Source organism: Ambystoma mexicanum, chromosome 3q, assembly GCF_040938575.1.
Source record: "Ambystoma mexicanum isolate Mex_15411 chromosome 3q, UKY_AmexF1_1, whole genome shotgun sequence".
NCBI lineage: Eukaryota > Metazoa > Chordata > Amphibia > Caudata > Ambystomatidae > Ambystoma > Ambystoma mexicanum.
The window spans coordinates 292113296-292131003 of record NC_090926.1 but is presented as its reverse complement, the minus strand read 5'-3'; the positions used below and the strand labels follow the sequence as shown (position 1 = coordinate 292131003).

General features: G+C 46.4%; 1 protein-coding gene across 2 annotated transcripts in view; it reads left to right on the top strand.

The window, feature by feature from the left end:
- The window catches only part of SPATS2 (spermatogenesis associated serine rich 2), a 729295-nt gene that overhangs the window by 600076 nt on the left and 111511 nt on the right, over positions 1-17708 (top strand). For both annotated transcript variants that reach the window (XM_069653806.1, XM_069653805.1), the window contains exon 9: positions 10992-11101. In XM_069653806.1, coding sequence (XP_069509907.1) covers positions 10992-11101 — 110 coding nt within the window. The remainder of the gene's footprint in view (positions 1-10991; positions 11102-17708) is intronic.

Below are 17708 nucleotides of genomic sequence, written 5' to 3'. Positions count from 1 at the left end.
TGTTTCTCGCACCTGGCGAGGATGACTTTCACCTGTTCACTCTGTCCCCCTTTGCCATGTAACCCCTCATATGGGGGACACACCTATTGTGATCCTTAGAAACCTTAAATTCCCTCAATGTAGGGGTGTCCAAAGGTACCCAGTTTCCCTGTGAGTGGCTGTGGGGCTCCGCTGCTTTGTGATAGTCTTTGCATCATTTTAGTGGGATGGAACTTTCTGTTCCCCCGGGGAGAGGCAAATGAGGAACCTCTGTGTAAACCCAGTACAGAGTCAACATTGTTCCTATGGCGAGAGGGGATTGTGCTACAGATGTTGCCAAATATAGTTGTGAGTACTGCCTGCCTCAGAGCATGGCCAACAATGCCAGATTCAAAATGACCGAATCCAAATGACCTACACCACCAAATTACCGGAAATAGATACTACTAAATGTCCTACTATTTTTGGTAATTTGGTGGTGTAGGTCAGAGGTGACAGCAGTTTCTGTGGAGTGAAGAGGGCGGAATCCAGGTTGGGGGGTGGGGGGGTAGGGGGGTAGAATGGTTGGAGATGAAGGTAGAGAGTTGAGAATAGACCATGCTTTCTAGAAGTTTAGAGGGGAAGGGTAGAAGGGAGATGGGGCGATAATTGAATGCAAGATGGGTATTAACAGAAGGTTTTTTGAGAATGGGCAGGATGGTAGCATGCTCAAAAGGAGTGGGGAAGGTGGATGTGGAGAGACAGGTGTTGAAAAAGGAGGTGTGATAGGGTATTAAGAGGAGGTAGATTTTAGGGATGCGGGAGGTAGGAATGGGGTCAGTAGGAGCTGCAGTGGGATGAGTTTTAGAAAAGAGGAGGGCAACTTCAGATTGAGCGATAGGGGTAATTGAGGACATTGAGAAGGGAAGGGGAGGTGGAGGAGGAGAATAAGAAGGGGAGGAGAGGATAGTTTGTCCGAGATTGAGGACTTGGTTGAAAAGAAGGTGGCAAGAGGCAGAAAGAGGAGAGGCAATGGAATGATCGAGGGTAGGAGAGAGAAGTCGAGTTAAGGTTTGAAAGATACAGCGAGGATGAGAGGACTGAGAGTGAAGAAGGTTGGAGAAGTATGTGCGCTTAGTATAGTTGAGACAAGAGTCTCAACTTATGAGATACACATATAACCATGGCGGTCATTTTGGTAGTACTGTCCAGGTTTGACTATGCCAACAACCTCTGACTGGTCCTTTCAGAATACTTAGTACACTGAATACAACAAACTCAAAAGGCAAAAACTAGACCCTTACTAAGATTCCAAGTATAGGAACACATCGCACTCCATTGACACCCAGTGAAGCACAGAATACAGATCAGAACCCTCTGCATTGTTCATCACACCTTCCAGGGCAGGTACCCAGAATCCACCAAGAAGTAATTGATTCACTACAAGCCACTCAAAATGCTTCCATGCAGAAACACAGCCTTTGTATCCATGCAGCGATTCAAATGAAAACTTAAAGGACCTTTGTATGCCTGTCGGCTAAGCTTTGCAACTCCATTCCCAGACGCGTCCTCAATAATGAAGACCACCTAGTCTATAGAAAGTCCCTCAAACCTGGCTACTCACAAGACAGACACTGACATACTAGCATAGCACCCTACAAAAACAGACCAGTTGAAATAACCATTACAGACACTGACCCAAAAACCCAACGGAAGCAGGCAGACACACAACCCTCAAAGGCAAACAGGTCTGACAATTAAACCATGAATAATGTGCACTAATCGTGGACCAAAAAAACAGCCCAAACCAAACTACAACCTCAAACACGAGGACAAAACTGAGATGGGTTCCCCTTCAAGTTTGCAGACACAAGCTTTGCAACTACGCTCAATGCCTCAAACTCCTGGGATCATAAATAGTCTGGTTAGTCTTCCCTGCTCTTGCACGTCAGCGATAAAAGTCCAATACCACAATTATAAATGAAACCCAAAACAGTAAGAACTGCATCGTGATGGACCCCAACGCAACAAAACGCCAACTTCCAGGTCAATGGAAAACAGGAGTGCAACAGTTCAGTCTAGTACTAAAGTCCAATTACAGGAGTTTCCATTAATCCTAAATCTCTTCTCCTGCACCCAATTAACCAACTCACTTATCCATTTTCAAGCACCTGCACTTCACACAGGGACCTCCAAACACAAATCCGCTTTATGTCTACTAATACTTCTGCAGAGCAATAGAAGAGCTTTGTGTTTGGCACGTCAAAACACAGCCACACCAGTGTCTAACCCAATGTCCCAAGACTGCCGTCTAATACATCTTGGGTTGTTTCTCTCTGTATAAAAAACATACTCATGTGCCACCGCCACAAACCATTTACAGTTATAACAGCATTAAGGGCTTGGGTACTTGTAGTCTGCATTCATCAACACTTAAGATTTCAGATCTGCCTTCCCCCACATCCCTTTAATGCCCAAGCTTTCCCTTCTCTTGCAGAGACTCACACAACAATGCAGCGCAATACAACATCACTTTACATTACATTATTTGAAATTTCCACCTCTGTTCCGATGAGTGTGGATTGCTATTTTTTTCGACTGATTGATTAATATTTACTATCCCATGATATAGTGATAAATATACTTGCTTGTAATCCTAGTTCTTCATTTTGTGTCTCATTAGTAGATTCATTAACTCTTTCTTCTCCTTGTTATATCAGACTAAATAGAGAGAAACATTTGTATAGAATCACCCAATTGTCTATTGCTACTCCTATCATTCCAGTGCATTATGGGGGCTTTCCACGGGCTGAGTGTTCTGGTCGTAGGTTGAACATTCTTTAAAAATGTACACTGTGTTTGTTTGTATTCTATTCAATAACCAGGTTATAAAAAAAGAAAACCAGCCTGCTTATTTGGGAAAGTGATACTTCTGTAGGTAAATGTATTCTTGAACCCTGCTCAAGAAAGTAACTTTTCCTTTGCCGCATTCTCCATTGTCTGGGACTCCCTGTAGCCACCTAGTTGCTCCTAAACAGAACCCCCTGTGCCCTTGCTTTGCAGTCCATCTGGCTGGGGATCCCTTGCCTCAAAGGAATTCTTTTTTGGTTTGATTGGAAGGGTTGTGTGAGAGGTCAGAAATATGAGGCGGACAACATTGTCAAGGTTGTTCAAAAGATGCCAATTTTTTTTTAACTCAGAGTTGTATAAAGGCCTCACTATCCCTAACATAACAGGGATTTCCCTACCTATAAAATAAGATAAAGAAAACACTCTTAACAAAAGGACTCTGTCCCTCACACTTGTGCATACAATAAACACAACAAGGTCATGCATAGCAATTCATGACAAAATGAACAATTGTCTACAAGACCTGGTAACTGTTCCTCCCCCTTCCCCAGGTTCAATCAGGATTTCAATCAACAGTTCAAAGGAAATCTGCTATAACAAAGTACAAAATAGTTCCTCCTCGGTCAGTAAGTATCCCACTTGGGATTGACCAACAGTTAGATTGACCAACAGTTAAAAATGTTCAGCAATTATTGTGCCTCTCCACAGGTGGTAGATAGTTACACACAACTACTTCTTAGCAACAAAAAGGTGTACTTCCACAGTGCATCCATGCCATCAAAGATCCTTCTGACGGTGTGATTCTGCAACAGTTCACAATGCACTCTCATCAGTAATGTTGATAGTCTTGCCACTTCTTCTATACTGTTAATAATAATACCATCACAGTACTTAAATGATTTTTGGCTGGTGCACTCACCTGCTAGGCCTACACTACAAAGTCCCTTGCCCTGGTGTACTCTCCTGCCAGGACAACATGAAACTACTAACACTACTACGAGTTCTTTTGTGGTACAGTTCTGCTTCGTACAACTTAAAAAGTCTTTGACTTTCTACAACCTCTGTGTTGACTACTTCTTCTGGGAAAACCTGAGACACATTGGTGCTGTTTGTTCCACACATTTGATTGTCACATGAGTGCAGGTTATGCTTCTCTCCTTCTGAACACGTTCTGTCAGAAGGGCAGCCTTCCTGCCACTCTTGTTCTTCCACTCCAGTTTTAACCAAGTGCTGATACTGGGCTTCTCCCCCTCCTGCCCTTGTTTGGCTTAGGCAATGTGTATTCAGGTCAGTTCTTTCTATTGTAATTGTTTATTTGTAAAACGCTTGTACACAAGTGAAGTGCTTCAAAACGCTTCAAGGCAGGAAGGGAACAAGGGAAACAGTCGTCATTCTTAGGCATTGAAGATTCTGAATGGTCCAGCAACAATAACTAGCATACTAGGCCAGAGGCATATCTACTGGTGTAAGTGCGTGACAAGAAGTAAGGAGAGAAAAAGAGCGGGGGTGAAGGGAGGAATGTACAGAACAATGAACTACAGTACTAGGCCTGGTGACATTTCCCATTGCTGGTGGTTGGTCCTCCAATGCGCCTATGCATGAGTATTTCAGGCACGGTGAAGCTAGGGAGGGGCGACTGAGGGAGGACCGGACAGACAGACTTGCTAGGACTAGTACATTCAAGTGTGCCGAAACAGGAAGTACGAGGAAGTGTAGGGGGACAAGTGCACCAAGTCCAGCAGGGGCCTGGGTTAAGTGCAGAAGTGGTTGCCCCTCTCATGGAGCATATTGCAGTAGTGCCAAGCAAAGTGCAGAGGCCTGTGGGCAAGTGCAGGACTGGCGGGGGAGCTTGTGACCTTTAGGGCTCTGGAGATGCACCAGGCGACCAGTCAGTAAGCTGAGCAGGTTGGGTAAAGAAGGAGGGAAAGAAGTAAGGAGAGAGGAGGTTAGCAGGGGAGAGGGACGGAGAAATCGGAAGAGAAGAGGAAGGCCTTGAGGAGTTTCCGGAACTTAAGGATGTCCGGCTCAAGATGGAGAGAGGCAGGGAGGCTGTTGCAGAGGGATGCAACTGCAGATAATAAGGATCTACCCCTAAATCTATGGTAGGTAAAATGGCTCACTCACAGAGTTGGAGGAGGCCGAGCGGAAGGCTCTAGAAGGAGAGTATTTGGGAAGAGAGCACTGTAGATAGTAAGGGCCCCAGCCACAGAAAGCCTTGTGGACTCTGCAGAGGGACTTGGACTTGATCCTTGCAGCCACAGAGAGCCAGTGAGTGATTTCAGCACCAGAGAGATGCAGTCCCTGGGCTTGAAGCCAAGGTTAAGTCTTGCGGTTCTGTTCGGGATAAGTTGAAGAGGTCGGAGGGAAGACTTAGGAAGATTGAGAAAGAGACTGTTGCAGTAATCCAGCCTGGAGAGAACCAGGGCTCTGGTGAAAGTGAGCTTCTAGAGGAAGGTGAGAAAAGGTAGAATACTGTTGACTAGGTGCAGCTGGTAGTGAGATTTTATGAGGAAGAAGATGCAGAGGGAAGCCTGAAAGAGAGCTGTGTGTCATTTCCATAACACTGAAGGTTGGAGGTGAAAGTAGAGAGCACGTGTGCCAAAGGGGCCATGTAGACATTGAAAAACCAGGGGGATAGATTAGATCCCTGGGGGACACCACAAGCAGAGAGAGCGATAGCGGAGAGAAAAGGACCCAAGTTTCACCTGGAAAGGACGGTCAGAGAGAAAGGACTCAAGCCACGCCAGAGCCTGATCGATCTATGATGCCCAGGGTATCACAGAGACTGGAGATCAGGATGTTGTGGTTTACTGTATCAAAAGCAGAGGGGAGTGGTCAAGGAGAATGAGGACAGAAGGAGAGTTGGAGTCAAGGTTTGAGAGCAGGTCTTCACAGGTGTTCAGAAGAGCAATTTCTGTGCCTCTGGATGCTCTAAAACCAGACTGATGGTCATGGAGACAACCAACAGATTCGGTGTGGGAGGGTAAGCTGAGAGCCAACTTCTCCAGGAGTTTGCCCAGGAAAGGAGTGATGGAGATCGGGCGATAGTTTGCTGGAATAGAAGGGTTGGCAGAGGGCTTTTTGAGCAGATGGTGCACAAGAGAATGCTTCAGAGAAGTGGGGAAAACTCCAGTGGTGAAGGAGAGATTGCAGAGGTCTGCCAAGGCTGGAGCTAGAGAGTCAATGCTGTCCTTAATGGTTTTTGGAGTGGCTAGGTTCCACCTGTTCGGAAGACCGGACTTGTCTAGAAACCTCCTCAGGTGTGACGGGGGAGAGGGAGGAGAGAAGAGGGGGCGTGGTGGGCGCGCCCAAAGGGGGCCCAGGAGATGGTGGTGCAAGAGTGGATGAGGAGAAGAGAGAGGACAGGATTTCCTGTGTTTTGGCAGTGAAATGTGCAGCCAGGGCTACGCAGAGGGCCTCTGTGGGTGCAATAGAAGATGAGACTGCAGTAGGGTTGGCCAGCTCCTTACAGACTTTGAAAAGTGTGGCCGTGTTGTTAGATGCCGCAGAGATGCAGGCTTGAATATTGACTCTTTTTTTTTACCTGGATGCAGAGTCTATATTGCCTTTGAAGAAGGCGGCAGGCCAGTTCATCAGGGGGTGCACCTGAAGATCCCTGTTTCCGTTCCGCTGCCCTGTGTTTAAGGTCATCTAAATCAGAGTCGTACCAAGAGTTGCACTTTTTGGGAGACTTCAGTTGGACCCTCATGACAGGGGCAAGGATGTCGAGAGTATTGGAGATGGAAAGGTGAAGGTTAGAGAGGGCTGTGTCAGGGTGGGAGTCAGCCGCAGGAGTAGGAGCAGAGGAGTAAGAGGCGGCAGAGGCAGCCACTGACACTTTTTTCATGGGTCGGAAGACCTGGTAGGTGGGAGGCAGTGCAGGGTGCACCGGTGCTAAGGGAGAAGAGTGATCAGTCCATGAGAGTGAAATAGTGAGAGGGATAGAGAGTGGGATGTTTGTGGAGATGAGAGCATCCAAGATGTGGCCAGCCGTGTGTGTCGACCAGAGGGTAGAATGGAGAGAGAGTCGCATAGGTTGCGGAAAGCTCCTGAAGAGTCAAGATGGATGTTGTTCCCCCAGCAGGTGGAGTTGGGAGGAGGAGGAAAGGAGAGAAGATGCTATGTCAGCCCATTCTGAGAGGAAGAGGGTGGACTGGCCTGGCGGCCGATAGAAGGTGACCAGGGTAATAGAGGAGACAGGAGACAGGGAACCTGCAGACCAGACATTCGAAAGAGGAATAGGCCTGAATGGGAATGGTAGAAACAGGGATCCACTCTGCAACGATCAAGGCAACTCCAGGTCCTGGCCTGTTAAGCCTGGGCTCAGAAAGGTTCTTGAAGCCTTCAGCGAGAAGTGTGTCAAAACCTGTGACAGAACTGTCCTTAAACCAGGTGTCAGTAAGAGCAAGAAAATCAAGATCCAGGTGTTCAAGGAGGTGGCAGATGTCCGAGGAGTGCTTGACTGCGGAGGGGGCGTTCAGGGGACCGAGGGCACACCCGTAAGCGGCGTGGGTGCCAAAGCGATAGAAGCAAGAGAATGTTAAGGGGCCGAAGGGAGTGCAGGCAAGGGAGCCGGGACAGTAATAGATGGCAAGGGCGCCAGCGAAGGAGGGGCCTCGGAGGGCAAGGGAGCCCCAGATGCACCGGCAGTGGATGGCCAGGACACCAGCGTGGGAGAGGCTGACAAGGATGTCAGTGCTGAGTGTGTGAGCAAGGGAGCCAGGATAGTAGAAGACTTGAAAGGAGCCATATTAAGAGCGGTGGTGTGACCATTTGCTTCTTTTTCCCCTTTTACAATAGGGTCCATACACAGCTGGCTGCTTAACTGCCCCCTTTTGGCTTTGGCAATATTGGTTCTCTTGGCAATTCGTTATTGCCTTTTTTTGGCTTTGGCAATAGTTGTTTGCTTTGGTTTTTAGAAATAGTGGCCTCGAGTGTTGTTGGCAATTTTTCCCAATTTTTTATACACGACTTTGCCACTTTCTCTCCTTCGTATCAACATGATATTCAAAATAAATATCTTGCAGCTTTACACCAGTTTGATGCCCATAGTATTTACTTTTCTGCCACTTTGCTTCTTTCTCACTAGTTCTGTATTTAAAATGCCCGAGTTCGGCTAGCGGGTGGTCAGAGAGCGCTCTGGGGTCACAGGGTTTGGCTTGCGCATCCGCTTGCTCCTCTGCCATTGGGTTCTTTGCTGCTTCTGCTTCGGGCGGACTGGAAAACTTCTTTGCTAGATTTTCTTCGTTACGTGCTTTTCAAAATTGGAGCGATTCTGGCTCCACAGGCTTTCAGGTGTTCGCCTGGCACCCGAGCCTGCCTTGCTGTGGGGAAAGTGTTCCAACTTCACTATTCCCACTGCACGATCTTTGCAAACACGATCCTCAGGGGAAAGCTTTTACACAACACATTTCCCACTGCATAACCTCTGCAAACAGTCCCTGAACGTAGAGACCCTTGCAGAACCAGCATCTGTTCGGCAAACCTCAGCGGTTCCGGCATCTCTGCTTTCCTTCAGCTGCAATCTTGATGTGAAGTCAAGACAAGCACTCCACCTTCTACTACTGCTGCTACTCTCTATGGCCTGCACCTCAGGGGGGCTTTTATGACTGTCTCCCGCAGGTGTGGGTCATGTACCTTAATGGTCTGCAACCTGCACTTTTGAGCATCTGCATCCCTCTACTTTGTCCCAGTACTTTTGGCATTGTGGAACATGAAGTACCCAATGTTCAAAAGAACTCCTTTTAAGGGAATAATTTTTACAAACCTTGTTTCTATCCATAAGCCCCTTTTTAAAAGGAGTATAATATGGTTTTATTAAATGGTTTTGCTATCTGGGGAAATTTTGACTTTCAGAATCTAATATGGTAGTATTCAAAGATTCATCTTTCATATTCCCCTGTTGAACTTGAGCATTTTCACTGCTACAATTATGCTTAACCTTGGGGAAATTATTCCTACTTCCAATACAGGATTGATTAGTACAGTTTTTACCACCATCAGGATAATTCGCTTTGGGAAAGGAAGGCTTTTTCTGGCAACAGGTCATTACAGACTCCAGTATCACTAACACTTCCTCCTCCGAGGAAGAAAAATATTGCGTCTTTCCCAACCGAGTCCTCCTGTTCTCTTCGGGACCACCTTCTCCCAGGTGATCCTCCCAACTAATACCACCCCCAGGGTCATGATCAGGTAGCGGCTGCCTTCCCCTGGTCACCTGTGAGGAGACTTTAAGTACGGTTTTTGTAAGGACTCTACAGGATTCATCACAGTTGCTTCTTCTTGAAGCTTAAGTCTTCACCCAAATGCTCCAAAATCCTGAAAGCTGCTTTTTGGGCGACCAGGTTCTGCTAATCGGATCTAGTCCCCCTTGCTACAAATGCGCTTTTCGCTCTTGACTGAAAAGTTTCTCTGCTGGCTGGAAGGGCAATTTTCTCCTTCCTTGCCATTTCCTGTTTAGTTACAACTTTTGGGCACTTAAGGCTTTCAAATGTCAATCAAGTTATCTTCAGGTGACACGATAATGATATGCTAACGCTCAGAGCAAAAGACTGAAATTGGGCCATTTCATAAACAGCTAAATCTGTTTTGATTCATGCAGTCAATCACTAAGGCTGCTTGTTTCCAGTTTTGTTGGGCGCTATCCTGGGATGTCTTGCAGCCACCTTGTGTCCCATTTTTATGGGCCCTGTAGTCCCATTTAGATTAAGTCCCCGAGCATGGGTCTCCAGCAAACGTCCTTTACTCTTGTGCAAGAAATTAGGATTTCTTCCTTTCCTCTCCTTCCCCCAGAAGCTCACGGTCTCTAGATCTCTGGTTCTATAGACTGGACTACTGCAACAGCCTCTTTCTAAATCGGCCTGCTACTACTCACCGCCCTCTGCAACTCATCCAGAAAAGGACTGCAAGACTTGTCTTGGCCTCAAGCCCAGGGATCGTATCTCTCCAGCCCTGAAATCTCTCCATTGGCTCCCAGTGGCTGCAAGGATAAAGTTCAAGACCCTTTGCATTGTCCACAACGCTTTTTGGGGCCTGGGTCCACAATACTTTAAAATCTCCCTTTGGAAATACCTTCCTACTCGAGCTCTTCGCTCCTCCACCTCCAACTCCGTCAGGGTCAGTCGCTTCTCCAAGCAACAAGTTGGGGGTAGATCTCTTTCATTGGCTGGGGCCTCCCTCTGGAACAGCCTCCCTGCCTCTCTGAAACTTGAGGAGAACCATCTTCCGATCCAGAAGCACCTCAAGACCTTCCTCTTTGATTCTGCCTTCGCTCTTCCTTTCCCCTGTTGATCTGCCTGTTTTCAGCACTGGGCACCTGGCGACCCTCTGATTTCGAGCCCAGATCCCTGCCCACCCAGCTACATACCCGCACTGCCTCCTGGCAAGCCTTGCACTTGGGTATGTATCTGCAACCCTACAGTCCCCTTCCTGCACTTATTAGACACCCATTGGCTGCGCCTTATTCTTGCACTTGCCACCTGCTGGCCGCACTACCTTTTGTTGTTTTGATTACATGTTCAGCATTTCCCACTTTCCCCGTTCCCTTTCCCCCTGCAGTGGCGCGTTCCCAATGTCACTGGGCCTAGTAAGATCAGTGTTTTGTCCTACTTGTACCCCCCCCCTTGCCTTTGTAGTTGTATGAGCAACTCCAGGTCTGAAAAAAAAGATTTTATATCCATAACCAAGCACTCCTTCACAGTCTGCCTCTGATCGCCAAAGTCTCTCCCAGAATCTCCCCAAACTTTTCCTAAACTTGACACTGTTATCTCCCTGGCAGAACCTTAAGATTCTCTGCTAAATGTATTGAGGTTAGCACATCATTCCATCTAAAATCTTCAGTGGTGGAAATTCTAATTTTAATTCAGAAGGCCAACTCCTGGATCCCTTTCTTATAAATGAGCCCTGATGGCTCTGATTATGGAAAATTCTTCAAGCTCACAGATTGCTGTTAAGTTCACCTCTCTGGTGAGTTGGATACATTAATGCGTGGGAAGCATGAGTTCGGAATTTCAGGTGCGCATTTACCTGAGCTCGCAGCAAAATTGTATCTCCTGAAGTGCAAGATATTGTCAGTTCTCCTGCCTCATTCAGGACATCTCATGAGCATGGAAGAAGCTGTGTTTAAGAACTATGAATACACAAGCCTTTACAGTGAGTAACTTGGTGGTTTTTTCTTTCCTCAGTGGAAATCTTGAAGAGCCGCCAGAAGAAGGCAGAAGATCTGAAGAAATTGACAGACGTGGCAGTGAGGATGTCGGAGGAACAACTTTCTGAGTTGCGCGCTGACATTAAGGTAACCGTCCTAGAGCATCCAAGTGATTCTTCTCTGCAGAATTTATTTTATGATAAAATGTCCATAAGGAGATTTCATATCCGTGCTTGGGAATTTGCTCCTCCAATTCTGACCTCTCAAACTCAGATGAGTTAAAGAATGTTTCATGAAAAAAGGATCTGGAATACGAGGTGGATGCCGCCTATTCCAGATCCTTTTTTCATAAATCATTCTTTTTATTAAGGTACTTTTTCCAGAGTGTTTTTCCGTTTAACTTGTTTCCACTTTTAAGTGTGGAAATCTTGGTAGTGCTCCCTATTTTTCCTATTCTTCGCCCCCATTTTCTACCCGATTGTTTTGTTCATGCTTGTTCCTCGTTGGAATATCATAGATAAAAAGAAATGCTAGTGCGATGGAACAGATGGAAAGGAAAGGAGCACTTACTCACACCCTACCTCTTATACACTGCCCCACTTAATCACACTCTTCCGTCTATCCGTGACCCGGCCTCCTAATGCCTGCCTGTTCTTGCCACCTTATGGTCATAGGTCCTATCCCCTTTCCTCAATACTTATGGGATGGGTGAAGCAAGTGCAGCCTTTTTGCAAAGCAGAAACACTATGAATTTAATGAGGTTAGCATCCATTGGCAGCACTCTAACCCGCCTTCCCATACCACACCCTCCGTCTTCACCCCTCTTTTGACTCTGCTGGCAGGAATGGACGTGGACACGTATTGTGAACACATTTTATTTTTCCTTGTGTTTCTCTTGATTCAGGCAGTTTGCCTCCAGCTCTACCGGTCCCTTTCACACAGGCCATAGTGCATATCCCTTTTTCGTCTGGCAGAATCTGTGAGCGCGAATTCCATGCTGCAGGCCCTCACTCACTGAGATTAGAGTGCTTACATCTGACCGCATGTGAAACTTGTATGGTTCTGTTTCATCGTCTTTCGCTTCAGCAACATTGAGAAGGACAACAATAAGCTGCTAGACCACCTTGGACACAGGGTTTACCAGAATTGTGATTTAAATGGCAAGCAGCCTGCAACAAGTGCCTATGGAAGAAGATTGGAGACTTTGAGAAGGAAGTTCTACCCAGTTGACGGGCTTTGTTTTGCAGGAATAGCAGAAGCAAAGTGTTGGTAAAGATTTTTTTTCAGCTTTTGTGCCATTGTCACTTTTGTGGCAGTTTGCATACCACTCTTGAGGGTGCTACAACCATTAACCCTATTGGAGGGGCTAATACACCTTACAAGAAAGGGAAGCCAAAACTCTTGTTAAGGTAGGTAACTGCGTCAGAGCGACAAGGCTTATCCCTCATGTAGGGATAGTGCGCGGTCACAAAGGTACAATTAGTCCACACACACCTCTAGAAAATACACCACAGTGATGTACTGAAAGTAAATTATTTGATTAAGTCACACATATAAAACTATAATTTCAAATAGGTACTTGGGTACGAATACACATTAATATATTAAAAAAATATACCAGGCATATAATAAAACAGTAATCTCTCTGAAACCCCAATGTCTGTATGAGGGCCCACTACCAAAGGTAAGCACACACGATAAAATAATAGGGGAGTGAGGAGAATCAGAGAACCATTAAACCTGCCCACTACCAAAGGTAAGCACACAAGATAAAATAATAGGGCAGTGAGGAGAATCGGGGAACCATTAAACCTATCAAGCAGGTAAGACCCCTACCGGCCTGCACAATTATGTGCAGTGTCCTAAAGACCCAACCCTAGTATATGTGGACGGTCGTAGACCTGCTGGTCAGCACCCAACAAATATGGTAGGTAGGGTATAGGATAAAAATGGAAACTCACTATATTACCAGCAGGAAAAATGCAGTAAAAATCCCTTAGGCCTATAACCGTAATCCACAATCTTTTGGACCTCTTATAAGATAGTAATAAAATTAATGTATATGCACACCTGATAATACATCAAAGCCCTTAGGCGTTAGGAAACAATTTTAAACCAAATCCAAGTGCTCTCAAGAATTATTATAACATTAGAGCAACAGTTACCTTGTTCTTACAGTTCAGATAAAAATGAATACAGAGTTAATGAGTTTAGTGACGATGTTAAAAATGCAGTACCATTGCAGAAAAGTAGAAAATGACTTTAGAAATGGATCAAAAATCAGAGTTAAGTCCTACAAACAAGTCTTGCGAAGGAGCTCACAGGACCCCTAGCAGATGCAGACCCAGGAAAAATTGTCATAGTAAATTCTGCAGAGTCCCAAAGCATGTTCCAAATTCCAGTGGATTGAATCGGGGAAGTTGAAGGGCCATGGGCTCTAGTGGGGGTAAGTCTGTTTGACACCCTCAGGTGTGGATTATGCGATAAACAACCCCAGGGAAGGCCAAAGGAGACTGCAAGGAAGTCTTCTAGAGGTCGGAAAGAAACTCTACTCCAGTCCAGAGGGGACACCTGAGGGTGAATATCTTGAATAATCACCCTCACCTGAGCCCAAAAGTGTTGTACACATGTTAGTAGTTTCAGCGAAAACTGTTCCAGTACCCCGGCGTGTAAACAGCCCTTTTACACAGAGGTGATTGTTCGGATTCAGTTGCCAGTGGCTTGCACCCAGATCTAGTGCCCTAGGAAAAGGAACACAGGCTCTTCCAAGGACCCCCACCCTCAAGCCTGCATCGGAAAGGAGTCCCCCAGCAAAACAAAGGCACCCATGAAAAAGGCTCCTGGCAGCTCAATGAATAAAAAAAAAAAGCAGCAGCACAGCAGCAAACCATCACAGGAATGGGGGCAACGGCTGGAGGTGCCCTCTGCCTCCTAAACTGGAGAGATGGACTGGACCTCCAGTGGCAAAAGAACCTAAACTCGAATGTGTCTAAGCCAGTGCACTTAGCAAGTATTGCAATGTGTGGGCTTTAAAAAAGATGGTACGCATGGGGAATCTCATTCAGCAGGTAGGCAGGCCTGCCACCCCCAAGTTGCAGGAAAAATCAGCAAGATAAGAGGAGCACGGACAGGGCAAAGCATAGGTGCCCTTACATAAGGGGGCTGGCCTAAGGAAAGCCAGCCAATCGCTGAAAGGGGGTGTGGCAAAGGTTCACATAACCAACCATAATGGTTGGTCACTAGGACTGCCACCGAGCCTTGGGTACGTTGGACTGTCAATGCGTGAAAATGGCTTGCACTCCTGGTGAAGCCAAAAGTAAAGTATACATTTCCACAACCTACTCCATAAAACCTCTGTTGGTTGATATCAGATTAGGGTAAAAATGGGGAGCCAGAGAGGCACCTCTCGTATTGGGCACCTTAGTGGGGAGCCAGTACCATAAACCTTCAGGTATAAAGGGATATAATGAGAGGGGGGAGTTCAGGAGAAGGCGCTCTGGCCACTAAAACGAAATCAAAGAAACAAAAACGATAGGGGAAAAACCAAAATGTTGAGGGATCCCAAAAACGATCCCTAGAATCCCAACACTGGAATTCTGACTTCACAGACATCAATAGAAACTCCAGCAATTTTGCTATGTCTTGAACACTGACCTGACTTTGTTCCCATAGATTGCTCTGCTAATTTATTTTGGGGGCAACCTTAAGGTTACCAGTGCACTGCAATTGTTTCCCTTTCTGTGCTACAGTAAAAACACAGGAATAACAAATCACCTTACAGTGAATTGCTGAAGTGATAGTTTGTACCCTTATTTTCTTTAATAGCTTTTTTTGCATTGTGTTGTGCCTAAAACAGCTATTGGGAGGGAACAGTGTTACTTATTGTTCTGGTGCACTCCTGTGCTTTCTTCTTTTTTACCCCATGATGATGTTTCAAGTACCATGTTCTCAATGTGGCCGTGCATGTAGGTTAAGCCCTGTCCTTTGGCCATGGTGGTGTTTAGTCACCTTCCTGCCCCCTCATGTCTGAAACGGCCATTTAAGGTATGCACCTTTGCAAGATCTGGCTTGGATTCCCCGGCAAAGTGTTGTCTCTGACCTGGCAGAGGTGGGGTTGTGTTGTCTGGTCCCAATCAACATCTATGTATGTGCATGTCTATTGCTGGGGAAATGTGGGGTTTGATGCTGTGCAGTATTGGACAGTCCTTATCTGTTCGAATGTTGCAAGGGCTTGTCATTGGTGGGCTGGTGCAAGCCCCAGATTGAATTTTGAATGAGCGGTTCCTGCAGCTGTTACGGAGTTCATCCACTGGGGCCATGACCCTGAAGAAGAGAAACCTACGATGAGTAACCGGAAGACTGCTCCTACGGACAACCAGCATTGCCAAAGCCATTTCTCAGTGAAGTCCTTCTGTTCTTGCTGCAAACACAGATGCTACTTGCCGGTGCTTCGGCACTTAGACCGGTGCTACCAACCAATCCTGACCACCTACACCAGAATCCTGCCATCAGAAGAGGTTGTAAGTGCCCCGCAGTTATCTTGTGCACTGCCTATCCTCTGCGAAAGCCTCTCTACTGCACCGGCTGCCATTCCTTGCTTTACCACCGCCCAGTTTCCCACCCGCTGCTGCGCTGCTTCTGCTGTTCCCTGGAGATCTCTTCACTTTGAGACCTACTGTGGCTCCTTTGTTGAGGGATCTGGCCTGTCCAGCTGCAGGTCTTTCTGAGCCATTCCAGAACAGGTGATCGGAACATCTGCCTAGCCAGAATGAATCCCAATTTATCTCCAGCCACAGCGACCCCCGCAGCTCCATCGACAGGTCCAGTGGCAGAAGTAAATGTCCCCAGTGCATCAGGGGTGGTCACTCAGAAAATCTAAATAAGCGTATATGCCTGTTTTCGCCCTCTCCACTCCCAAAGTGATTGTATGCGCTCAAAATTCACCTCCTAATAACCTTGCCTGGCTGTAATCGGTGGAGTCCTAGCCAAGGATCCTCCACCCCCACAGGATAACCCCTAGAATGGTGTCACTGAGAGTGTACCCCTGGATTTCTAACTCATTTCAAAAGTGCTTTTAAAATACATTATTTTACCAACCTTCTAGCTTTGCCAAAGCCTTCACAGGGGGGGATGAGTGGTGCCTTTGAGATGTTCTTCCCCAATCTAAGGTACTTAACATCAACTTTGACTCAGTTGGGGCACTAGGCTTACTTTCCTGATAGTGAGGGACTGCTGAAGTTAGGTGTCCATGTTACACTTATTTGGAAGGATATATGGTTAGGTTTGATGCATTTTTCTTTTCACCTTTCTTGCTTGAGTTTCATTGCTTTATTTGAGTAAACTGTGTGTACTGTGTTTTAGTGTGAAGTGTAGGTAATCTCACTTGGGGATTACCAACTGTGTGCATATGTGTATATAAGTGTGTTGTGATATATGCTTTGAGTTTTAACTACATAAATATCACGCAACCATCTTTTACTACTACAAGCGCTAATTCCGAAATTATTGATGAGCCACTAACAGGCAAGCTGGTAAACAAAGGTATTTACGTACCCTATTTCCTTGTAACCAAGCAAGACAAAGCTGAGAGGCTAGTGTTCGACCTCTGGTCCACAAACAAATATGCAAAACACTAGAAATTGAAAATTACTTCCCTCCAAGAGGTCATTCAAATAGTAAAAAAGGGGGTGGGGGATTAGATAGTGTTAGGGAGATGTATTATTATTATTATGCTTCATCCCCTGTCCTAGTGAGACCCCCAGCACTTTTTGCTGGACTTCTGGACCTTTTTCTTCAATTCTGAATGAGTGGAGCCTTTTTCCACTCATTCATTCTTATAGACTCTGTTATCTGTGTTTTACCTGTCCTATGTAATCTACTTTCTTCCATATCACATTTAAGGCATCTGTATTTTACTATTGCAGCACACAGCTCCCTACGGGCAGTGTTTCTGGGAACCCTTTGGGTTCTCCTTTGAGATTATTTTCTTTAGCCTACAGTAACTACAGTTCTTAAGGATAGACAGATACTTTGTATCTATCCTAAAAACCTTGTATTCGAGGGGATTGTGTCCTCAGACGTATTCCACATCTATGACGGGTAATCAAGGTAATCGCCACAGCTGTGCTGCTTCAGAAAAAAATTTCGGCGTCAATGACGTCGATACACTGTCCTCGAGGGCCTCCATCGAGCCGGCGTCACCGGATGTTATAAGTAGGACGCACGACGCCCCTAGCCTCAGTTCCGTTTTTTCCGCGAACGTGTTCGCTTCGGAATCTCAGCGCGCCTCGGTTCTTCTCCTAATTGAAACGGTTCTTCGTTCTTGGTTTTTGTGAAAAATCATGTCTTCATCTTCTTCTACCCCACGGTCGGGCTTCAAGAAGTGTCGGGACTGCGGTTCCAAGATGTCGCTTATGGACCCGCACAACGTCTGCCTCTGGTGCTTCGGCGAGGACCACGCCACCAATGCCTGTGACGATTGCCAGTCTTTGACTTTGAAGGCCTTGCGGGAGCGGAAGAAGCTATCTGTAGGTAGGGTTTCCAAACCTCAACAGTCGAAATCCACTGGGTTTTAGACCGACGATTTGAGGGGCGACTCTCTTCGTCGGCGTAAGTCCAGGGGGTCTCGGTTCCGGAGTGGTTCCCGCCATTTCTCTGCCTCTTCTAGGCATTCGCAGAAGCGCCATCACCGGTCGCCTTCCCCGTCCTCGTCAGAGGACTCCGTCAGACGGCGGGTAGCTTGTCCCAACAAGCA